The 26,402-nt window shown below is 37.9% G+C and overlaps 2 protein-coding genes across 2 annotated transcripts in view; both read left to right on the forward strand.

Annotated features, from left to right (window-relative positions):
* Positions 1 to 25,403, forward strand: part of LOC127502741 (DNA polymerase zeta catalytic subunit-like) — a 101,136-nt gene extending 75,733 nt beyond the window's left edge. Inside the window, exons 4-5 of the mRNA XM_051876039.1 lie at positions 6,210 to 6,370; positions 23,640 to 25,403. Coding sequence (XP_051731999.1) covers positions 6,210 to 6,370; positions 23,640 to 23,665 — 187 coding nt within the window. The 3' untranslated portion in view covers positions 23,666 to 25,403. The remainder of the gene's footprint in view (positions 1 to 6,209; positions 6,371 to 23,639) is intronic.
* LOC127502714 (DNA polymerase zeta catalytic subunit-like) overlaps positions 1 to 26,402 on the forward strand; it is an 845,784-nt gene that overhangs the window by 773,030 nt on the left and 46,352 nt on the right. The window lies entirely within an intron of this gene.

Here is a 26,402-nt window from a genome sequence, read left to right on the forward strand (position 1 = left end):
ACAGATGTAGCCTTTTGACTGTACCACTTCTACTTTGGCTCCACGAGATGAGAACACATTTTTATAATTTCCTAAATCAAAAAGAGTCAGAGTTTGTGATCCGCTGTTTGGACGCTTTCCTGTCACATATCACACATGCACACTTCAGTAAGCCCACAGAACGCAAATCGTGGTAAGAGGCAAATATCTTGCTGTGTCGATTGGTTTATGCTTAAGCCATTAAGCGTAATCGGGTTAAGAACATGCATGTAAATGCTCGTTGTCGACGCATGCAGTCATACTTCAAGTCAAGTCTTGAGGAATTGGATCTTAAGTCTGTCAAGCCATTTTCCACATAAAAAGTTTTCCATTTTTAGTTCAAAACAGTGTTGTGTAAACGGCCCCTAAGATTGCTTTCATTATTTAAAGGTTTTCCAGACAAGGGCAAAGATTGATTTTTTTTTTTTTTTTTTTTTTTTTCTTCCTCCCTAGAATTATTGCTCTTAGATTATTATTATTATTATTATTATTATTATTATTATTATTATTATTATTATAAGGGGCCAAGCACCGAAGGTAATCGTTAGTGGTGTTCTTCTTATTATTATTATTCTTCCACCATTGAAGTCTATGGCAGCCCATAGAACCGTATGCGGGAAAGTTGTGAAATTTGGCACACTGATAGAGGGCATTCTGAAATGTGTCCATAGCAAATTTGGAGTCTCTAACTCAATCCCTCTAGCGCCACCACCTGTCCAAAGTTTCACTCGTGTTTATGCTAATAACTTTTAAATCATAAGGGTTAGAAACAAAATTCTTTTCTCATCTGATTCCTTGGCTCAAGCCAATTCGATTGCACCCTATGACTTAATTTTGCGTCATGATAATTTGTCCGCCATGTTGAATTTTGCGAAAAACATACTTTTTCGAATTCGTCCTAGACGCTTCGTGCGATTTTCATGAAAATCAAATCAGATCATCTTCAGACCATGCTGGTAAAAAGTTATTAAAAGCTTTTTGATTAGCCCAACCGTTCTTGAATAACACGAAAATTAATTTAAAGTAGAGCACCACAAATTGGACTCAAGGCTATATCTCCGCAACGCTTTATCATATTCAGACCAAACTTGGTACATGTCATCCCAAGCATGACCAGAGGCTACATGCTGCATTTAGGCGCCACGCCACCTACTGGTCCGGAGATATGAAAAATGGCTCTTTTTGCTTATAAATTCTGAAGGGTTTGTCCAGAAATCATAAAAGTGGTCCCATCAGATTCAGGGCATCATGCTGAGTTGAATGATATCCAATTTTCCCATATCAGCCATTTTGAATTTTGTGCTAAAATGCTGTATTTTATGAACGCATTAGCATATTGTTACGGAACTCGGTATGGGTCATCAGCACAATGCCCTGAAGGAGCCTGAGAAGTTTCAAGCAAGCGCCACCTAGTGGTAAAATGAAATATTCAAATGCTTATAAATTTGGGTGTGGTCGACTTATTTTTACGGGAATCTCCTTCACGTCATCTCCTTCGACTCCTGAATCCTTGCTGAGTCCAGCGATACCAAACATGCTAGGTTTTGACTTATGGTTTGTGCGAAGTGGTGATTTAGCGCTTAAAAAATGTTTGCGAATATCTTCTAAACTGTTACTCTGATTGAGACGAAACCACCATAGGAAACACGGAACCTTAGCTGGTTAATTATACACTGTTGCCCAAATGTCAATTTTTATAGGAAGTGGCAAAAAAATCAAAACAAAGTCATCCATGGGTCATTTTTTATGTTCTCATACATATAAATGTTTATAATTCCAAAACGAAAATATAGCTGCAAGCAGCAATGACAGGCCCAAGCCCGGTGGCACCGCCAACCCGGTGGCCTCAGGGCAACTGTGCAAGGCGGGAAATAGGCATTTAAAACGGGTAAACATAAAAGGACTATGTCAAAGTCATTAGAATACACCACATTTACTGCAGCAGCTGGTGCCCATATGATCACAAACCACAACAGTCACATCCATGAGATTGTTTAAATTTAGATGAATTTCATGTCATAGGTCAATTTCAAATGAGTGCAGAATATCATCCTAATCTGCCATGTCTGTGTTTTTCTCAGACAACCTCTATAAAAATTCCAGAGCAAATTACATACTGTTATTTGCGCAAATTCAACAGTGCTCTTAGAAGTCTAATCCAATCTAATGCGAATGTCTGTGATTGCTGGTGTTGTGTTATCCTAACACTTCTCTTCATGTGTTTTTTGACCTCCCTGAGCTATGGTTTGTGCACCAGTCTTATGCACCAAAAACATGCTTTCATTTAATTTCATAATTTTAATATCAGTCTCAGGTAATAGTAAGGTACATGTCTAGATTTTTCTGCTCACTTGTGCAAGTTTATTGTAAACAGCCACTTTTATAAAATCATGTGAAATGGACTTAAATATGGTTTTTAATAAATTTGAATTATATCAATAAATAATTAAAAGTAGATGCATCATACATTATATTTGCAAACACAGCACATGACCTTCTCTAACGCCCATGTCTAGAAAATACACACTCTCCTCGGGGAAAAAAAAAGAAAGGAAAAAAACAGTTGTAAGAGATGTTAGTCACAGGTGTCGGGTAATAATAATTGTAACTCAAACAACTTTTAGAAAACTAGTCCTGTCCAAATAGTGATATAGTGTCATGGCTCAATTTCAAATGCGTGTGAAATTATCATTTGCAGTTCAAAATTTTTATAAGTTCATCAATAAATGGGTAATCAGTAACCACTAATCAAGATTGTAATACACACACACACACACACAGACAGACAGACAGACAGACAGACAGACTGACAGACTGACAGACTGACAGACTGACAGACTGACAGACTGACAGACAGACAGACAGACAGACTGACAGACAGACAGACAGACAGACAGACAGACAGACAGACAGACAGACAGACAGACAGACAGACAGACAGACAGACAGACAGACAGACAGACAGACAGACAGACAGACAGACAGACAGACAGACAGACAGACAGACAGACAGACAGACAGACAGACAGACAGACAGAGCAGACAGACAGACAGACAGACAGACAGACAGACAGACAGACAGACAGACAGACAGACAGACAGACAGACAGACAGACAGACAGACAGACAGACAGACAGACAGACAGACAGACAGACAGACAGACAGACAGACAGACAGACAGACAGACAGACAGACAGACAGACAGACAGACAGACAGACAGACAGACAGACAGACAGACAGACAGACAGACAGACAGACAGACAGACAGACAGACAGACAGACAGACAGACAGACAGACAGGACAGACAGACAGACAGACAGACAGACAGACAGACAGACAGACAGACAGACTGACAGACTGACAGACTGACAGACTGACAGACTGACAGACTGACAGACAGACTGACAGACAGACTGACAGACTGACAGACTGACAGACTGACAGACTGACAGACTGACAGACTGACAGACTGACAGACTGACAGACTGACTGAAGGAGTGAGAGGGGAGAGGAGGGGGTAGGGGGTTTGGACAGAGAGAGAGAGTCTATGTCTGTGTATGTGTGTGAAAAATCCACATTCAAACCAAAATATCTGACTTCCTGTTGGTCGGAGCTAATGACTGTAAATTAGAAAGTTGTCCGGCTTAATGAGAACAATATGTGTACCGAGTTTGGTGACTGTAGTTTAAAAAAAAAAAAAAAAAACACTTTTGTCAAAAGATGGCGCTATAGAGACCCTCCTCCCTGCCTGTTTCTACGGTTTTGCCCATGTCTACTGGTTGACATCTCTGACGTTTGTATCGAGTTTCATGCAATTTGAAGCATGCTAAGCATCTCAAAAGCATCCAAAACGAATGTTAAAATTTGATGCATTGCCATGGCAACAGAGTTTGAGATATCACAATTCTTTTCACAGGTCTATATTTGCTGTGTATTGACATTACACTGAAGTTTGAAACAAATCGGGTAAAAAAAAAATAAAAAAAAACAGGTGATCTCGAAGCATTTTGAAAGTGACACACTTCCTGCTGCCAATTGGTGGCACTATAACTTTGACTCACAATAGTCACATCCATGTGATCAGCCTCCTATAACAAACACACAGGTGAAGTTTCATAAAAAGCAATCAATGTTTGCAGACATTATAACACATTTCCTGTTTCCCCTTTCTCGCCATAAATTCGTTGCCTCGCCACGGCCAAACCGTTCGAGATATCAAAAATCTGCTCGCAATTTAGCATCCTCAATGTCTTGACTTCAAGCTAGCAGTTTGGTGGTGATCTGATTAATCGCCTAGGAGGAGTATATCAAATTCCAGAGCATGCCTTTTCCAAACAACCCATAAAAGCTGACTTCCTGTTGAGCTGACGTATAACTTAGAGCACGAAAGTTGTTCGGCCCGATGAGGTCTATATGTGTACCGAGTTTCATACAAATACGTGCAAGCATGTTTGATATATGGACCAAGTTTTTAGACCCTGTTCAAGGGGGTGCTGTCGAGCCCCTGCCACGCCCGGGTACCAGCTTCTGGCCGACGATTCTGATGTGTGTGCAAATAGTCGAAAAAGCCTTCGGCTTGGGCCCTAGTGAGATATTTTCACCAAATTTGACACACATGTATGGGCTCACTTTGAGGACACATAAAAAAAAAAGTGGTGGGATTGTGCCTCTTGGTGGCACTATAATTGAACAAAACACGAAATTGCCATTAACTGCAATACAGTATTATGATATAAAATGCTCTAATGCATTGGTGTACCATTACGAAACTCAGTATGTCATCGGCACCGTGCTCTCAAATGGTTTTGAGACAGCGCCACCTTGTGGTCAAACGTTATAATGAAATTTTTAAAAAATGTTAATAGCTTTATATAAATGTGGCCTATTATAATGAGACTGGTCTTAATAGATTCCGTGGGTCATGCTGAGAGCATTGATGCCAATTTTGCCATAGTCAGCCAATTTCCTGTCCGCCAGTTTGATTTTCTTTAAAAACATACTTTTTCGAACTACTCCTAGACTGTTGGTCCAATTTTCACCAAAATCGAATCGTATCATTTTCAGACCATGTCGGTTAAAAGTTATGGATTTCGTGTTGATAGACGAAACAGTATTCATGTACCACAGCAACGAATTTGAGGTTTGATGCCAAAATGACTCTTGAGGCTGTATCTCTGTAATGCTTTGACATATTGACACCAAACTTTGATTGTCATTGTCACCTCACTCTGACTACACCACATTAATTTGGGCGCAGCAAGTAAATCTTTATTATTGACTGTATTTGATTTTTAAGCTCTTTTGCCTAAAATGATCTTAATAGGTCTTTAATTGCTCACTGTTGCAGTTGGTCTGATGCTCCCAGCCATGTTGGCTGGCTTGTTGTGCCTTCTTTGTGCTTGGCCCCATAAATGCTGCTTGCAGCTTTAATTTATTATTATTATTATTATTATTATTAATATTAATGGCATCATAGACAGCAGTATGTCTAATAGATTGCATTCACACTGCATTCACTACACAGATCTGTATTAATATATCAGATGTTTGGCCCCCTTTGTTTACAACCTCTCAAGACTGTTTACATTAATTTTGCATCATACAATGTGCATCTCAAATGCTCTCTTGTGCTTTGTGTGTGCATTTGCACTTGCATCTCAAAATGCTTGTAAGCCTCAAGCAAAATTCTGGATTTCCATCAGCACATGTCCTGTGAAATGAAGAATGAATCATAGTGCATTGGAGATTCTTTTTTTTTTTTTTCTCTCACGCAAATGTATTGAAGCAATGTTTACTTCATTGAGAAAAGCTTGCTTACAAGGCATTGTTTTCATATAATTAATATTATTTAACAATTAAATGTCAGTAGTTTTGCTGTGCTGTACTAAAATAGGTATCGAGAGTCATGAAATTTCTCTTGTATTGGTATTTACTACTGAAAATTCGGTACCAATCTAACCTTTAGTGATCTGGTGTGTTCTAGAATTTAAGGGGGGTGTTTTTTGTTTTGTTTTGTTTTTTTATGTGAAGGTTTAGGGTTAGTGGATAGAATATACAGTTTGTACAGTATAAAAATCATTGTCAGTGGAAGGTCCTCATAAAACATGGAAACCCAACATGTGTGTTTGTGGAGGGTATATCATGATATGTTTGGTGTTACTAATTGAATGCATGTTTTCTCTTTGTAGGGTGAGTGAACTCCTGCAGGGTGGAGCTGTAATGAATAAGAGTTTTCAGCCCCATGAAGCACATATTCCTTTCCTGCTGCAGCTATTTATCGATTACAACCTCTACGGCATGAACATGATCAGTCTCGCTGCTGTTAAGTTTCGAAAAAGCAGTGCAACAGGTAACACATACAGGCACACACATACACACTTTTGATTATCAACATAATTGTCTGATTCATATTGCCCACAGTGCCACCCACTTAGAGACCATTTGACCAAAATGTAAAACGTCAGGATAGTTAACTAGTCCAACATCCGACTAGTCTATTAGTTGATGAGTTTGATTGAGTTTATATAGATTTTATTCCTCCTTCCTCCTTTTTTGCTTTTAAAGGGTTAGTTTACCCAAAAATGAAAATTCTGTCATTTACTCACCCTTGTGTTGTTCCAAACCCATAAGACATTTGTTCATCTTTGGAACACAAATGAAGCCAGTTCTGCACTCTCCTTTGACAGCTACGCAACTACCACTTTGATGCTTCAAAAAGTTCATATAGAGTTTGTAAAACTAATACATATGAATTGAGTGGTTTAGTCCAGATTTTCTGAAGAGACTTGATCGCTTTAAATGAACAGATTAAATTTAGGCTTTTATTCCTCCACCTAATCACACCACCTTGGACTAACTGTTCTGCTCTGTGAAGGTTAGTAAACTATACACAATAGCAAGTGGAAATATTGGTTTAATTCAGCCATATATGTTTGAACTAGAAACTGATTCAGAAGAAAAAGTTGAGCGAATTATACAGGGTTGTGTACAAGTGGATGTATCAGAATGATAATGTGTTTTATATATAACTCTCCACAACATCGGACACATGAAGGTAATTATTAAATCTGAAATCTGAGGCCCTACACCAACGTTTCTCAAAGTGTGGGGCGCGCCCCACTGGTGGAGAATAGAGACATGACAAGTGGGGCGCGACAAACGGGATGAATTTTGGTCATTTTTGTGCCCATCTTTTTGTGCCTATCTCTATTAACCTTTTGAGTGGTATGGTCCCACATAAGGGATTTTTATTTCTGTGCCCCTGAGAGTACGGTCCCACATATGGGATTTAGAACGTTCAGCGATGTCACATAAGATTTAAACTGTGCTTTCGCGCTTTGGCTGGCGCTGAGCCAGAGACGGGACGCGCTCAGTGACTGTCATTTATCACAACTATGCAGTGTTTTCAGCCACATAATGTTTATTTTAGGTTTCAGACATTTAAAAATCCATAAGTACTAGTAAAACAATATATTTAGAGTTTGTAAAATACACACTGATGTCTATGGAAGCAGCAATAACAATCAATTCAAATATAATTTGCCGAAGAGTTTCATTTATATCAGATACACATAGTGTAAGTAACTATAAAGTTTACTCCATTTTTTTCCCAGATCACAGGCCACTTACTTATATGTATTTCGGGAGAAACTGATGAATTCATGTGCTGTAAATCTGACTGACAGGACTATCTGAGCAGCTGCGCAAACAAACATGGCGGCGCCCATTTCGCGTTATAGATCAATATCATTTATTAAAGGTGCAATATGTAAGAATTTTGCAGTAAAATATCCAAAAACCACTAGGCCAGTGTTATATATTTTGTTCTCTTGAGTACTTACAATATCCCAAATGTTTGCAACTTTTTATAAATCGTGAGAAAATTGCAATTTTAACCAAGGCTCCGGGACGTGTGAGGAGTCGCCTGTCAATTGCGTCATACCCGCGTTACCCTCGGTTTCCGGTTTTATTTTGTAGAAACCATGGAAACACCAAAGACGCTTTAATATTTACGTTTTAATAGGCAAGGGGACAACTGTTTTGATATATTTATAGACAGAAAACTAATTATTGTTATATAGCTCAACACGATTAGTCTTATTGTTTAAATCTAATTTTCTTGATTTTTTTTTTTTTTTTGCGAGTACCATGCCTCAGAGAAAAACACTATTTTATGAAGTAGCTAACATAGCATAATCAGATGCAGCTTTATTTTTAATAACAGTAATACAACATTTTCTCCATCATACAATATGTTTTAAAATTAATTGCATGCCATTTATCAACACAAGCCATCCAGCATTTATTAATATGATATTCTAAAATCGATCTAGCTTACTGCAGTGTGCAACAGTGTCTCACAGCAGCCACCGAGCGAACGCACAGAGTAACATTATAACATCATTTTAAACACACTCAAATGTATCTAATATGATAAACAGAGCTGTGTTACCTCATACTCATGACCGGAAAAGCGGAAGCAGCGCCAGGCATAATAGTTCCGCTGCTCGTGAGGCGTGTGTTGCGCAATCGCTCCAGCGGCCTCATTCAGCTCCCACAACACTCGGTCATGCTCTGCTTCATACTACAGTAACATTAATAATCGCATCCATGAACATGATTTCTTCCTGAGTCCTATCCCAGTTCTTTTCAACCGGCCGTTGAGGTGAAGACGACATGTCCCAAGATTCCGCGCTCAAACTTGGCGTCATCAAGCTACGCCTTTGTTTTGAATAGGCCTCTAGTGACCTCTAGCGGACAGAAAATATTACATATTGCACCTTTAAGGTTTTTAAATGACAAAACACACTCACTTACACATATTTGAGAATCGGAATATCTGATATTTGATGACATGGTAAGCAAGTTTGTGAATATTTGAAAAAAGGAGAAACTAAATAAAAGCGATACATCTGTTATTCAGTGTTGTTGTAGCTGCGGTGTGTGACGTGACAAGCATGAAGCGTCGCCATGGAAACGATGAGGGGAATACAAAAAAACTCAGCTAGAATATTTTAATTTAAACTCACGCATGAAAGCGTTAATTCCTAATTCATTTTAATTATTATTTTTATTTACTTTTGAAGTCTTTTCATAAAAAGTGATAATATAATTGCACTTTTTTTTCTCTATTTGAAAGTTTTTAATGCTGTTATTTGAAGTTGTTTTTAAAATGTGATGTTAATAAAATGTATTTTAATAAATTTTAACAGTTAAACTAAAAGCCTAGTTTATTTCCATTTTGTTACGCAAACGCAGTATCCAGTCACTGAAACCGAACATTTTTGAAAACTCCTGCCAGGGTGAAGATTTTTTAGAATCTTTGGTTACAGTGTTGTCGTGTAGATGGTGAAACTGGAGATTTTTGCTTGTGACGTTGGAAACTGAACTGGTAATAACCTTTTTTCCAGGCTTCTGATTGGCCAATATGGCTTTACGTTTAGGGTTATTTCGCCACCTGTTGGTTTGGCATGCTCTTGACAGTGCTTCATAGTGGTTTTTTTTTTTGTTTTTTTTTTTGTTTTTTCCTCTCTTTATTTTAATTTTCTTAAAGACAACACACATGCACAATGCCACCAAAGAGCAAGTGTACAGGATAAATAACTCATTGGACTTCCTAAGCAGTACCACTGTACTTGCTACTTGAGCTAAATACTTACAGCTTACCTACTTACCAACCCCCCCCAAATAATGCCAGCTCCACATCTGAATCTCTCTTAGCTGGGGCACAGTTTTTATACATTATTCTTATCTGTTACAGTGTGAGATCCACCCCTACAGTTATTTTCCATGATCCCATTTACAGGGGCTCTCCTCCCACACATCTTTCCCATGTACTCCCCAACCTTTCCACCACAGTCATTTCACCAATATAATTGCAGGTGTTGCTTATGTAAGAGATAATTTTCTTAGTAAGGGTGACCGACTTCCAACTACTATACATCTTTTGACTTAATTTCTCATGGGCCTTCTGCCAAGTTGATGGTCAACCCTTTTCCCATGGCCAAATGAAACATTGTATCAAACCAGTCAATACTCCCCAGAGGCAAGAAGCCTTCACATGACACCCTTAACAATGGTCTTATTCACTTCACAGCCACCTGTTGTCTGGTGGAAAATTACCAACAAAATATGCTTAGTGGCCAAGTTCACTTCTCAGACACATCTGACCCTTAGAGTTACATAGACCAAGAGGCCTCAGAACACTTCTAGCTTTTATAGTAAGCAAAGTAATTCTACAGTTGTTTTCTATAGGATGGATAAAATACTCCATCAGTGCCTTCTGACATTTTACACTTATAACAGAGTGGAGAAATCGTGGGGTAAATTTTATGAAGTTTTGATTTAGAATAATGAAGCCTATGAATTACCTTGAACTGAATCAAATTATGTCTAGCATTTACAGAACATGTATGTACATTTCTCAAGCACTCATCCCACATGTTTTCGTGAATATCAAACCCCATTTCCTCTTCCCAATCATGTTTTGTTGTTGTTGTCCACCTTTTCTAACAGTAGTTTGTAAAAGTTTGATACATTACCACTCATACTAGGGTGTAAAATGACAATTTTTTTCTAAAGTGGGATTCAAATTCAAAACTTCAAAGTCTGGAATGTGCTTCCTAACAAAGTCTCTAACTTGCAAATAACAGAAAAAATGTGCAGAAACAAGAGCATAGTATTGTTTTAGCTGTTCAAAAGAACAAAGTACCTTCCCTATAAAGATCCTGAATTATTACTATGCCCATATGTTTCCATTGGAAAAAAGAGCTTGTCATGTAACCCCAGAAGAAAAGCATGATTATTACAATAGGAGTATCCAGATATATATATATATATATATATATATATATATATATATATATATATATATATATATATATATATATATATATATATATATATGGAAATTTCAAATATATTGTAATTTGTTTCCACACTTTAATTAGGTTAGAAATAACTGATTCCGTTGATATTTTTGACATCAATTTTAATGGGACTATTAAGGAGCGCTGTTAATGAGGTTTGTTACAAGAAGCTTCCTCAATTGCTAACCATTCTGGCTTGTCACCTGACTCCATAGATAATATCATCTTTAAGCTGATCGATTTTCTTTTTCCAATTCACTATTAATAACATTTCAGGCTTTTAAGTGATTTATTACACCCAAATATTTAAAGGAGTGGTTTGCAATTTTTAATTTGGAATTGACTAAAAAATTTTGATCTAGATCATCAGAGACTGGCATTAATTAGCTTTTTTCCCAATTTATTGTAAATCCAGAAAGATGGCCAAATGTTTCGGTAAGCTCAAGTAATGGTGGAATACATGTTTCGGGGTTAGAAATGTACAAAAGAATATCATCCGCATACAGCGAAAGATGTTGGAGTCTGCCCTCTATCACTATAGGTGTTATGTTAAGATGGTTAAACCTGGCTGCCAAAGGTTTCGTCGATATGTCAAACAAAAAGGGAGATAGGAGGCATCCCTGGCGTGTGCCACGAGATAACTGAAATGGATTTGAAATGTCTTGGTTAGTAATAACAGAGGCTACTGGATGTGCATAAATTATTTCAATCCATTTAATAAATTCTGAACCAAATCTAATGAATTATTGAACAAATGTACTTTTTCAGTCTATTCGCAAGGATTTTAGTTATAATCTTAGATTTAGTGGGAATGAGAGAAATCGGACGATATGAAGACATCTGCAGCTTATCCCATCCCGGTTTTGGAATAAATACTATACTCTCACCGTACATTGTTGGTGGAAATTTACTTTGTGCTGTCGCACTTTTAATCAATCTTTGAATTATGGGTACAAGATTATTCCTGAATTTTTTTTATAGAATTCGGCACTAAAGCCCCGCAGATTTATTATTAGGTAATTGTGATATTACTTCATTTATTTCTTCCAATGCAATTTCTTTGTCTAAGAATTGCCTTGCTTCAGTGCTAAGAGTGGGAAGGTTCAAATCAGAAAAAAAATCTTCCATTGCCTCTTGGCTTGCTTCACATTTTGATTAATAAACTTCTCTATAGAAATAATTTTTTGGGGGTCAACGGTTATCTTCCCATTATTCGATTTTATTTTATGTATTGCACAGGTTGCCTGAGAATGCTTCAACTGGCGTGCAAGTAATTTTTGGGGTCTATCGCCTATTTCAAACTGCCTTTGTCTGATATACATAAGTTGTCTTGAAACATTCTTAGAAAGAATTGAGTTGTATTCACTTCGCAGTGCAACTATTTTCTTAAGAGTGGTCTCACAACTAGTTGATCTGTATTCACTCTCCAAATTTGTTATTTGTGTCAATTTCATTCAATTTGGCTCTATTCTCTCTGTTCTTTAGCTGTTTGATATGCTATAATATCACTTCTGTTAACTGCCTTTATTGTCTCCCAAAGGACCAGACTGGCTAAACTGGACATCAGTGTGTCGACGTCAAATGGATGTCAATTTTTTGGACCGTCTGCTAGCTGTCTCACGTCACAAAAGTCAGATAAATCCCAACACATAGACTCTTTCACCTAGATATTATCACATAGTGACTGTGTCTGTACCCCGAATTAGTAAATACAAAAACTTCCAAACCCATTTAAGGGTAAAAATTTTATTGATGTTCAACAAATAAAATACAGAGATAATACTGATAAACAAATGATAAAACTTGGGTTGCTGAATATGAGATCCCTTTCTTCAAAAGCACTTATTGTAAATGATATCACAGACAATAATCTAGATTGGCTGTGTTTGACAGAAACCTGGCTAAAGCCAGACGATTACATTACTTTAAATGAGTCTAGCCCTCAAAGTTACTATTATCAACACAAACCGCGTCGGAAAGGCAAAGGAAGAGGTGTTGCTGTAATTTATAGTAACATCTTCAGTTTTACTCAAAAGTCTTTCAAATATAATTCCTTCAAAGTGATGGTGCTTTATGTAACGTTATGTAACGTAACTGACAAATCCCATTTGACATTTGTGCTGGCTACTGTATACAGGCCACCAGGGCACCATACAGACTTTATCAAAGATTTTGCTGATTTTCTATCGGAGTTAGTACTGGCTGCGGATAAAGTCCTTATTGTTGGTGATTTTAATATCCATGTAGATAATGAAAAAGACGCATTGGGATTTGCATTAACAGACATTCTAAACTCTATTGGAGTTAGACAACGCGTGTCAGGACCCACTCATTGTCATAATCATACTTTAGATCTAATTGTCACATGGAATCGATATTGATGCCTTTGAAATTCTGCAGCAGATTGATAACATCTCAGATCATTATCTAGTCTCGTGTATACTACATTTAGCCAAGGCTGCAAAACCGCCTCTTTGCCACAAATATAGTAGAACTATCACTTCTACCACTAAAGATTGCTTTATAAATAATCTTCCTGATCAGTTTCATCACCTTAGCATACCAGATAGCTCAGAACTCGATGTTGAACAGAAACTATTGACTCTCTTTTCCAGCACACTAGACTCCGTTGCTCCTTTGCGCTTAAAGAAGATTAAGGAAATTAGTCCAACACCGTGGTACAACAAGCACACTCGGGCCCTTAAGAGAGCAGCCAGAAAAATGGAGCGCAGCTGAAAGAAAACAAAACTAGAAGTTTTTCGCATTTCGTGGAGAGGGAGAATGATTGAGTATAGAAAGGCCTTAAAAACTGCTAGATCTGCTCATTTTTCAAATCTTTTAGAAGAAAATAAACACAACCCTAAGTATTTATTTGATACAGTGGCTAAATTAACGAGAAATAAAGCTTCAACTTCTGATGTTTCCAAACAGCACAGCAGTAATGACTTTTCGAACTTCTTTACTTGCAAGATTGACAATATTAGAGAGAAAATTATAACCATGCAACTGTCTACTACAGTATTGCGTCAGACAGTGCATTATAGTATCCCTGAGGAAAAATTCCATTCATTCGCTGCTTTAGGAGAGGAAGAATTGTGTAAACTTGTTAAATCATCGAAATCAACATGTATGTTAGACCCTATACCGACTAAGTTATTGAAAGAGATGCTTCCAGAGGTAATAGATTCTCTTAATATCATTAATTTATCTTTATCACTAGGATACGTACCGAAAACTTTTAAGCTGGCTTATTATTATAATGTTGGTATTAGTGGAATTGCATTGGCATGGTTCAAATCATACTTATCTGACCGTTATCAGTTCATAGTAGTAACGAAGAGATGTCATATCGACAAGTTCAATATGGAGTACCGCAAGGCTCAGTACTAGGACCGTTGCTTTTCACTCTGTAAATGCTACCCTTGGGAGATATCATTAGGAAGCATGGCATTAGTTTTCACTGTTACGCTGATGATACTCAGCTCTATATTTCTTCGCGCTCTGACGAAACTTACCAATCCAAAAAATTAACGGAATGCATAGCTGATATAAAAAATTGGATGACTAGTAATTTCCTACTACTAAATTCAGAAAAAACAGATTCTAATTATTGGACCAAAAACGTCTGCACATAATAACCTAGAATACTGTCTAACACTTGATTTCTGCTCTGTTAAGTCTTCGTCGTCAGTTAAGAACCTGGGTGTGCTCTTTGATACCAATCTTTCATTTGAAAGCCACATTTCTAGCATCTGTAAAACCACATTCTTCCATCTTAAAAATATATTTAAACTATGACATATGCTCTCAATGACAAATGTGGAACAGTTAGTTCATGCATTTACAACCTCAAGGCTAGATTACTATAACGCTCTACTGGATGGTTGCCCTGCTCGTCTGATAAACAAACTACAGCTGGTCCAAAACGCAGCAGCTAGAGTTCTTACTAGAACCAGGAAGTATGACCACATTAGCCCAGTTCTGTCAACACTGCATTGGCTCCCTATTAAACATCGTATAGATTTTAAAATCTTGCTAATTACTTACAAAGCACTAAATGGTTAAGCTCCCCAGTACCTGAGCGAGCTCTTAATGCATTATAGTCCTTCACGTCTATTACGATCTCAGAATTCAGGCCAGTTGATAATATCTAGAACGGGGCTCGTCAACTTGTCAACAGGGCTCATCAACAATCATCTTCCTCCTCCTCTTTTCTTGGCGGTGCGGCTAAATGTGGTTAGATATCATGGCCGCAGTGGCGGCTGCAGCTGTATGGCTATATACGCACTGTTTGTACCATGCACGTTCCTCCGACTGACCTGAGAAACGTTTCTGTGTGAATATTTTAGCAGTTATTATGTGTGTTCCGTATTTCTGTCGCCTGAACCAGTGATACCTATCATTCGTGAATTAATCATTCTTTTGTCTCGATTCTTTCTTTTCCGTGAATTGGCCAAACACGCTTGCATAACGATCTGAAACGACTTGGATTCGTTCGGACCGCACTGTCACTGAATCATCTGAAGTTGTTTCTCGGTTAGTAACAACAAATACAGAACAAATAGTGCTGTTTTCAGGTGTTTCACTAGTTTACTTTGAACTACGCAACACGGCCCAGTGGAAAACGGAACGAAAGCTTAAAGGAGCTGCGTTTATTCCCGGTCACCATTATTAAATCGTTGCGACATCTAGTGAGATGTGTTTCAATTCGACACACGCCTCTCGTTTACAAACTACAAATCACTCGATGATTAAACTAGTTTTAAATCGGATGAAACAGCCTCAACATTCCCAACAAGACTGATGAGGAAAACAGGAGAAACGTGCCATGAATGAAGATAGAAGACTTTTAAATCCCAGAATTACCCTTACAAACATTTACCATGAATGAACTGTAGTAAATTACCATGGTTTGTGGAAATGTGGAATATTTGTATTGAAAACTATGTTATAGCCATTTATATTGCAATATATTTATTAGGTGGGTAGGGGAATATACAGTATCTCACAAAAGTGAGTACACCCCTCACATTTCAGCAACCATTTTAGTATATCTTCTCAAGGGACAATACTATAGAAATGAAACTTCTTGCTGCTTGTATAGCAGTGTAGATTTACTGTCCTCTGAAAATAACTCAGCATACAGCCATTATTGTCAAAATAGCTGGCAACAAAAGTGAGTACACCCTAAGTGATAACAGTTGTATGTCGTTTAACCATGCAAAGCCACATGTCCTATTCATCATGTTCATGAGCATTCACTCCGTTACTCAGTATATAAAATAAAACATCTTTTGCCTGACCCTTTTAAATAAAGACTGTTTTAAACCTTCCAACTCAAATTCAAAAAAGGTAATCTCCCCATGAATTTGAACATTACGAACCTTGTGAATTAGAACATACTCCCACTCCCAGCCCTCCTCCCCCCACTACTGCATCCCATGCAAACATTATGGATGCCCACCCCATAGAAAATAACATTTGCATCTATCAACTCACCCTCGATGTCACCTGGCATTCTTCCGTTAATATAGCCCACCACTCATCTTACAAAATACACAAAAATGATACCTTGCCATCTTTCCAATATATCAAATAGAATTGTATACCTACATGTCTCTTCTGACTCCGTTGTCCAACGCAGCGATTTCACCAGTTTTTTTTCACAGCGCCCCACAGATATGCTTCAGGCGACTCGGGTGAATCAAAAGTCTTCGTTTCTTTATCCCTTTATCACGATTAATTTGGAAGGAAAAAAGAATCCGCATCTCACTTCATGCTCCCAGCATTTCTTTTGTATGCTGTCAAACTTCTGTCTCTGTTTCAAGCCGTCAGCGGCGAGATCTGGAAAGATATGTATCACTTTTCCATCATATTGCAGAGGTTTTGATCTTGCCAGGCGCAAAATTTGTTCTTTTACTTGGTAGTGATGAAGTCGGACAATAAATGCCCAAGAGCGGCCTTCTCTTAGAGGTTGTGGTGAGCGGTGTGCCCTGTCAATCTAAATTGGACGGTCAAAGCTCTCCTCGCCCAGCATATTCACTAGAAGATTTGTCACAATCTCAGTAGGTTTACCGTTTTCAGCACCTTCCTTTTATGCCGACAATTCTAATGTTTTGTCGTCGAGATCTTGATTCCAAGTCACAGGTCACATAAACATTATCTGTGCCTCCCGCCTCTTCAGTATTCAATTTTTTTTTTTCAGTTTTCTTATGCTTTGTCGGCATAGTTCAGAACGTTCTGGGTTAACAACTAGTGATAATTAAGCGACTGCAAGGTATATTGACAGAAAATAATCTTGTGGAGAGCCATAACAGAACATGCAGCACAACTTCTCGCCAGGCCCTGGTCATTTCTAGGCTTGATTACTGCAATGCTCTTCTGGCTGGACTGCCATCATGCACAAGCAAACCTCTACAGTTGATTCAGAACACTGCAGCACGTCTTATCTTTAACTAGCCCAAAAGAGCCCACGTCACGTCTCTCTTCATCTCTCTGCACTGGCTACCACTTGCTGCTCGCATCAAGTTCAAGGCGTTGATGCTTGCTTACAGATCTCAGATTCACAGATTCATTCTTACAAGTCTACACCCCTACCAGAAGCCTACGCTCATTAAAGGAGCGAAGGCTCATGGTACCATCACAGAGAGGCATGAAATCACTCTCCAGAACATTCTCGTTCACAGTTCCTTGCTGGTGGAACATTCTTCCTGCCTTCATCCGGAATGCAGAATCCCTGGCAATATTCAAAAGACAGCTGAAAACTCATCTCTTTCGTGAGCACTTAACCTCATCCTAAAAAAAGAAAAAAAAAACCTATCCTTTCATTACCTATCCTTTCACATCCTTTAATCCCTCTCTGTTGTCAAGTCAAGTCAAGTCACCTTTATTTATATAGCGCTTTTTACAATGTAGATTGTGTCAAAGCAGCTTTACATTGATAACTGGTACATTGTTTGGCTGCACAGCAGCTCTTAAAGAATAGTGTCAATGCAGGCAGATCAAAGCACTGTTGAATATCAAATGTCAAGTCAAGTGTCCCCAACTAAGCAAGCCAGAGGCGACAGCGGCAAGGAACCCAAACTCCATCAGGTGACATCAGGTGGCAGACAAGTGGCAAATTGGTGTTAAAATGGAGAAAAAAACCTTGGGAGAAACCAGGCTTAGTCGGGGTGCCAGTTCTCCTCTGGCCAACAGTGCTTTGTTACAATTCAGGTTGCTATCATAAGTCCAATAGGATCGCAACATTAAAAGTATTTATTTCAGTTCCATCCAATTGAGGATCGTATTCATCACGCCGGTATGGACGGTTGTTGAGGAACTGTGTCGTGGCTGTCGTGTCGATGAGGCCTTCACAGGGGATGATCTAGTTGACTCAATCTCTGCTGATACTTCAGGGCTGCGTTGTGGTCGTGTCAAGGTGCAGGTCCTTGGTCTCACCTGGATACGGCCCGGATCCGGTTGACTACGGTGAACCTCGGGATAAACAGAAAGACTAATATTAGCGTAGATGCCATTCTTCTTCTGATGTAACGAGTACATCAGGTGTTATAGGAAGTGTTCCCGGTTCCGGCTGACCTAATTTATGCAGCCTAATAATCCTTTAACGGATTTGGAAATATAAATTGGTAATGTGTTATGTATATGCCAGGTTAAAGAGATGCGTTTTTAGTCTAGATTTAAACTGACAGAGTGTGTCTGCTTCCCGAACAATGCTAGGAAGATTGTTCCAGAGTTTAGGTGCCAAATAGGAGAAGGATCTACCACCTGCAGTTGATTTTGATATTCTAGGTATTATCAGCTGGCCTGAATTCTGAGATCGCAATAGACGTGAAGGACTATAATGAATTAGGAGCTCGCTCAGGTACTGGGGAGCTAAACCATTTAGTGCTTTGTAAGTAATTAGCAAGATTTTAAAATCTATACGATGTTTAACAGGAAGCCAATGCAGTGTTGACAGAACTGGGCTAATATGGTCATACTTCCTGGTTCTAGTAAGAACTCTAGCTGCTGCATTTTGTACGAGCTGTAGTTTATTTATCAGGCGAGCAGAACAACCACCCAGTAGAGCGTTACAGTAATCTAGCCTTGAGGTCATGAACGCATGAACTAACTTCTGCATTTTTCATTGAGAGCATATGTCGTAGTTTAGATATATTTTTAAGATGGAAGAATGCGGTTTTACAGATGCTAGTAACATGGCCTTCAAATGAAAGATTGGTATCAAAGAGCACACCCAGGTTCCTAACTGACGACGAAGACTTAACAGAGCAGCAATCAAGTGTTAGACAATATTGTAGGTTATTACGTGAAGAAGTTTTTGGTCCAAAAATTAGAATCTCTGTTTTTTCTGAATTTAGTAGTAGGAAATTACTGGTCATCCAATTTTTTATATCAGCTATGCATTCCGTTAATTTTGTGAATTGGTAAGTTTCGTCAGGGCGCGAAGAAATATAGAGCTGAGTATCATCAGCGTAACAGTGAAAACTAACGCCATGCTTCCTAATGATATCTCCCAAGGGTAGCATGTACAGAGTGAACAGTAACGGTCCTAGTACTGAGCCTTGTGGTACTCCATATTGAACTTGTGATCGATATGACATGTCTTCGTTTACTACTACAAACTGATAACGGTCAGATAAGTATGATTTGAACCATGACAATGCAATTCCACTAATGCCAACATAATTTTCGAGTCTATTTAAAAGAATATTGTGATCAATAGTGTCAAATGCTGCACTAAGATCCAGTAACACTAATAGAGAGATACAACCACGATCTGATGATAAGAGCAAATCATTAGTAACTCTAATGAGAGCAGTCTCAGTACTATGGTACGGTCTAAATCCTGACTGGAAATCCTCACAGATACCATTTCTTTCTAAAAAAGGAACATAGCTGTGATGATACTGCCTTTTCTAGTATTTTTGACAGAAAAGTGAGATTTGAGATCGGCCTGTAATTGACTAATTCTCTAGGATCAAGTTGTGGTTTTTTAATAAGAGGTTTAATAATAGCCAGCTTAAAAGTTTTTGGTACGTATCCTAATGATAAAGATGAATTGACGATATTGAGAAGAGGGTCTATGACCTCTGGAAGCATTTCTTTCAATAGCTTAGTCGGTATAGGGTCTAACATACATGTTGTTGATTTTGATGATTTAACAAGTTTAGACAATTCTTCCTCTCCTAAAGCAGTAAATGAATTGAATTTTTCCTCAGGGACACTACAATGCACTATCTGACACGATACTGTAGTAGACGGTTGCATGGTTATTATTTTTTCTCTAATATTATCAATCTTGCAAGTAAAGAAGTTCATAAAGTCATTACTGCTGTGCTCTTTGGAAACATCAGAAGTTGAAGCTTTATTTCTTGTTAATTTAGCCACTGTATCAAATAAATACCTAGGGTTGTGTTTATTTTCTTCTAAGAGTTTTGAAAAATAGGCAGATCTAGCAGATTTTAAGGCCTTTCTGTACTCAATCATTCTCTCTCTCCACGAAATACGAAATACTTCTAGTTTTGATTTCTTCCAGCTGCGCTCCATTTTTCTGGCTGCTAACTTTAGGGCCCGAGTGTGGTCATTGTACCATGGCATTGGATTAATTTCAATTAATTTCTTTTTTAAACGCAAAGGAGCAACTGAGTCTAATGTGCTGGAAAAGACAGAGGCAATAGTTTCTGTTGCAACATCGAGGTCTTCTAAGCTGTCTGGTATGCTAAGGCGATGAAAATGATCAGGAAGATTATTTATAAAGCAATCTTTAGTGGTAGAAGTGATGGTTCTACCATATTTATGGCATGGAGGCAGTTTAGCCGCCTTGACTAAATGTAGTATACACGAGACTAGATAATGATCTGAGATGTCGTCACTCTGCTGCAGAATTTCAACAGCATCAATATCGATTCCATGTGACAATATTAGATCTAAAGTATGATTACGACAATGAGTGGGTCCTGACACATGTTGTCTAACACCAATAGAGTTTAGAATATCTGCAAATGCCAATCCTAATGCGTCTTTTTTATTATCTACATGAATATTAAAATCACCAACAACAAGGACTTTATCTGCAGCTAGTACTAACTCCGATAGAAAGTCAGCAAATTCTTTGATAAAGTCTGTATTGTGTCCTGGTGGCCTGTATACAGTAGCCAGCACAAATGTCAACTTACATAATGTTACGTAAAGTACCATAGTTTCGAAGGAATTATATTTGAAAGACTTCTGACTAATACTGTAAATATTACTATAGATTACAGCAACACCTCCCCCTTTGCCTTTCTGACGGGCATTGTGTCGATAATCATAACCTTGAGGACTAGACTCATTTAAAGTAATGTAATCGTCCGGTTTTAGCCAAGTTTCTGTCAAACACAGCACATCTAGATTATTATCTTTGATAATATCATTAACAATAAGTGATTTTGAAGAAGGGATCTAATATTTAACAACCCGAGTTTTATCATTTGTTTAGCATTATTATCTCTATTTTTTATTTGTTGAACATCAATTAAATTTTTACCATTAAATGGGTTTGGAAGTTTTTTGTTTTTACTAATTCGGGGTACAGACACAGTCTCTATTTGAAAATATCTAGGTGTAAGAGTTTCTATGTGTTGAGAGTTATCTGAATTTTCTGACTTCTGTAACGTGAGGCAGCTAGCAGACGGTCGGTTTAGCCAGTCTGTCTGCTTTCTGACCTGGGCCCCAGTTTGTCATGTTTCAGTTCTAAGACTATGTGCCATATTACTAGAGAGAAGAGCAGCACCATCCCGGGAGGGATGAATACCATCTCTTTTTAACAGGTCAGGTCTGCCCCAAAAACTTTTCCAATTATCTATGAAACCTATATTATTTTGCGGACACCACTTAGACAGCCAGCCATTGAGTGATGATAATCTGCTAACTATCTCATCACTCTGACGAACAGGAAGGGGGCCAGAGCAAATTACTTCTCCTGACATTGTACTTGCGAGTTCACACACCTCTTTAATGTTAATTTTAGTGATCTCCGACTGGCGAAGTCGAACATCATTAGTGCCGACGTGAATAATAATCTTAGAGTATTTACGATTAGCATTAGCCAGCACTTTTAAATTTGCTTTGATGTCAGGTGCTCTGGCTCCCGGTAAACATGTGACTATGGTGGCTGGTGTCTCTATTTTCACGTTCCGTGTAATAGAATCGCCAATAACTAGGGCACTTTCAACAGGATTCTCAGTGGGTGTATCACTGAGTGGGGAGAACCTGTTTGATGTTCTTATTGGAACGGAAGAGTGGTGTTTTCCGCAGCTAGGCCGCCTCACCGTTACCCAAGTGCCCTGCTGCGCGGGCTCTACAGCCGGAACCAAACAATGTACAGAGTTCACTAAGCTAGTCGCATCCAAAACAGTATCTGAAGCCCTTGCATTCTTACTATCCTCGATTAAAGTTTGGATGCGTGTCTCTAATTCTGAGATTCTCTCTGTCAGCCTGACTATTTCCCTACATTTATGACATGTAAATCCCTGGTCGCTGACAGAGAGAGCTATGGTAAACATGTGGCAAATGGAACAGGTAGCAATGCTGGGAGAGGATGACATGACTCACCGTGTTTGTAGACTGATCCGACTTACCACAGCTGTTTGAAGAACGCGTTGAAAAAGGAGCGCGCGAGCGACTGTTAACAAGTTAACAAGCTAGCGCTGCAAATGCAAATGCGTTGTAACAGCGATTTAGATTCAAATATTACAAGCTAGCGACGTCAGATTAGTGTGGTAGGCAATATTACATATAAAGTAATAAAAAAATAAGCAACAATGAATAAAAGTAAGAGATTCAAAACAAAGCTATACGGAGTTACAGACGCAAACCAATCTGAGCAGCGAGGCAGACAGGAGCAATCGAGTCAATGCATACTCTATGATTGTAGCTTATGATACTCTGAGCAATGTCTGAAACTTGTATTGTGAGCACTTCTTGTCTATTTGCCTCATCATGACGACTCGCTTGTTGTATTCCTCACTTGTAAGTCGCTTTGGATAAAAGTGTCTGCCAAATGAATAAATGTAAATGTAAATATAAATGATTAAATGATTGCATTTAGGCTTTTATTCACATATAAACATTCATCAACACATCATTTTTGGTAAACGGAGACTCAAGTATGTTTGCTTGACATGTGAAAACCAATGAGGCTCATTCTCGTTCATTCTCTCCTAAATTAAATCTGTTCATCATATAAAGCGATCGAGTCTCTTCAGAATTTTGACTAAACCACTCAATTCATATCGGTTAATTTTACAATCTCTTTATGAACTTTTTGAAGCGAGTTTCAGTTGTGTAGCTGTCTATGGAGGGACAGAAAGCTCTCAGATTTCATCAAAAAGATCTTCATTTGTGTTCCGAAGATGAACGAAAGTCTTATGGGTTTGGAACAACATGAGGGTAAGCAATTAATGACAATTTTGGGCGAACTATCCCTTCAACAGCACATATAGGTGTGGATACACAATACCTACATAATAGGGATGGAACGATTACTAGTTTCACGATAAACCATGATAAATGTCTTGATGGTTAGTATTATCATTTAAAATTGAATTATCATTAAAACTATGCTTAATTATCGCGATTTTGAAAACTCACGGTCGGTGAGTTTTCAAAATTTTAATACATTTCAAGATATTTTACTCAAAATATTTTTTATTTTTTTGGTTTATATTTGATCATTGTGTCAAATCTCACACCATTCTGGCTTTATAGACCGACAGATTGAGAGTGACTCTTGAAGGACCAGCACCACATCCTCTTGTACCACTGTTTGTGATTCACTTGCACTTGCATTCCCTGTATTCAGATCACGCTGCATTCATGTTCACTTATTTACTTTAAAATAATCCAAGATGCTATATCAGTCAAAATTTATTGGTCAGACTCACACATTTGAAATAACGAATTTAAGCGCACAAAAGACATGACGTGAACGGCCCCTAAGCCAGTTGGAGAGTCCAAAAAGCACAGGTGCTATTTATTAATTATTTTTATTATTGTTAACATTCTATTGTTTATGTTCAGCAGCTTACAGATTTTAAGTTATTCAGTTTAAGGTGTCTTAAATAAGGAAAAGAGACTATTTTTGTTACTTTTAATTCCAGCACTTTATTATAAATGAATGTCCTGTGTAGACAGCACTTCTTTTTTTGCAATAAATGTTTTGGTTGGAAAAAAATAAGAATCGTGTGAGAGAATCATGATCTCAATTCCCATGGAGAAAAATCGTGATTCACATTTTAGCAAGAATCGTGCAGCCCTACTTCAGCTTGTGATTTTTAAGTGGGGGTCATTTTTTAGGATTCTTTACCTAATTTTAGTCTCTAGATCCTGACACCTTGCACTTTTGGAGACCCCAGGTAGGTTGCAGTTCTGGAAAATGGTGGCATTGGAGACTAAAGGGTTCCTGATGGTTTCACACTTAATTATTCACCTTAATTCTTAATTATTTTGCAGTTATCATGTGTCGTTTCTTTTCCACCTGTTTTTGTCTGGCCCTGCTGACTCAATGAGCATTTTGCTGTCCAGTGGTCATGCCTTAACTTTGCAATTTCTAGTATTGCATCAGTATTGCATCCTTCTCTTGAGCATTTAATAATAAGAGTTAAATCTTTTTTTTTTTTTTTTTTTTTTTTTTTTTGCTCATTTTGCCTGTAAAAGAAAACCTGCCTAATAATTATGCACAGCTGAATTTAAGGTGTTTTTCATTCCCAGCCCAATAGTCCCAATAGTAGTTATTAAGGTTGATGTGGTTTGGAATTGGTAAATTGTGCTTGGGAAAAAAAAAAAATATGATCAGAAAATCAACTTGCCTAATAATTCTGCACTTGGTGTATGTAATGTTCTATTTATTAAAACCAAGTATAGATCTAATCAAGTTAGTGTTTTTATGCATTTCTACATTTATTCCAAAATAATAACTAAAGGCAGTAATAATTTATACAATTTATATTATTTGTGAACTAATATTCAGCTTTTCTTTTTAATAATCATCTTATTTTCAGCAGTCATCAATGTTGTATGTACTGGTCATAGACACGAAGATGTACCTTTAATTTCACCAAGCTGATTGCTCAGTCATGCTTTCAGGCCATTTTAAGTTTGATTTTGATGTGACAAAGCAGTGATATCTAAGTGGCTGAGTTGTTTACTTACTTTTTAATTAGGCTTCCCATCGTTGTCTTCATTCAGGCTGATTTGAATGCGGAACGCGCATGTAAACAAAAGGCGAGATTTATCACACAAACCAATCATATCCAATCATAGCACGATGGAGACATGGCCTCCTCTTACATGACTTTCCCCCATTCATTCTCAATTACCCCCCACTAATTTATGGAGATAGAATTGTTCCATTATTCCAAATAAATAGATTATGATCATTTGTGGATCTCTACATGCATTTGTGAATCACCTCACAAATTTATGGATTTTGAAACCATTCTAGCGTCAAGACTGCAGACAAATCCACAAAGAGGTTGACTCCACCCACCGACTCAAGCCAGTCAGATAACGGCCACATTGTGCTGACCAATTGCGGCACGTTCTCACTACAACCAATCACGTTTTGCTTTACAATCTTGGGTGGTCTCGTAATGCATTGGTTTAGATAGGAAGTATAGGGTTCTTAAACATTAGTACAGTAAAAAGATTTCGTTACACCATTAGACTGTGTTTCAAACCAGGCCAAACTATTATATTTTATGTGCCATTTGAAAATGCTAGAGAAACAGTGCTCTCTGTTATAGGGACAATGCTATGGATACAGATGCGTTATGGAAACATCACGTCAATGAAGATAGAACAGAAAGCGTCAATAAGCTATTAACTTAACTAATTGGATTCAACCTTGTAATAAACATGCGAGTTCGTGAAATAGATGAAACTGTCATCACGCAACAGCCAACAGTCAAACATTTTGATGACGGATATGAGCAGCAAACCAGCTATTAAACATTAGGCCTATGAGTAATATTTTAAACATTAATTAAATATTTTAACGTTACCGTTGTTTGTAGAGATGATATAGCTTACCTCAGTGTTGGTCATTCGAGATCATATTTGGTTTTAGACATGTATTATGCAAGTGTGCAATACTGTACTTCAGTAGTAGAACGGGTCCGTTTACTGCCGGTGACGTGTCGCGCCGCGCCGGTTGTAGACAGTATCACTAGCTGCATTTATATGGACCATAATAATGTGATCCGTTTGTTTATAATGATTATGATGCCTTCTATTTGCTGTGATCCGTATGTTTATAATGATTATGATGCCTTCTATTTGTTGCATCGCGCCGTACTGCGCTGCTCGCGTCAGGTAGAGAAGGTGTTATAACAAGGGTCGGGATCTGTGAATGATCATAATTCATGCATAGTCCTTTATCCTGATTCACTGATCCTGATGGCAATATAAAGAAACATTATACTCCAAAAATCTTTTTTGAAAATGGGGTGTTTTAATCACTTAAACAGCACT

Source organism: Ctenopharyngodon idella, chromosome 20 (genome assembly GCF_019924925.1).
Source record: "Ctenopharyngodon idella isolate HZGC_01 chromosome 20, HZGC01, whole genome shotgun sequence".
Lineage (NCBI taxonomy): Eukaryota > Metazoa > Chordata > Actinopteri > Cypriniformes > Xenocyprididae > Ctenopharyngodon > Ctenopharyngodon idella.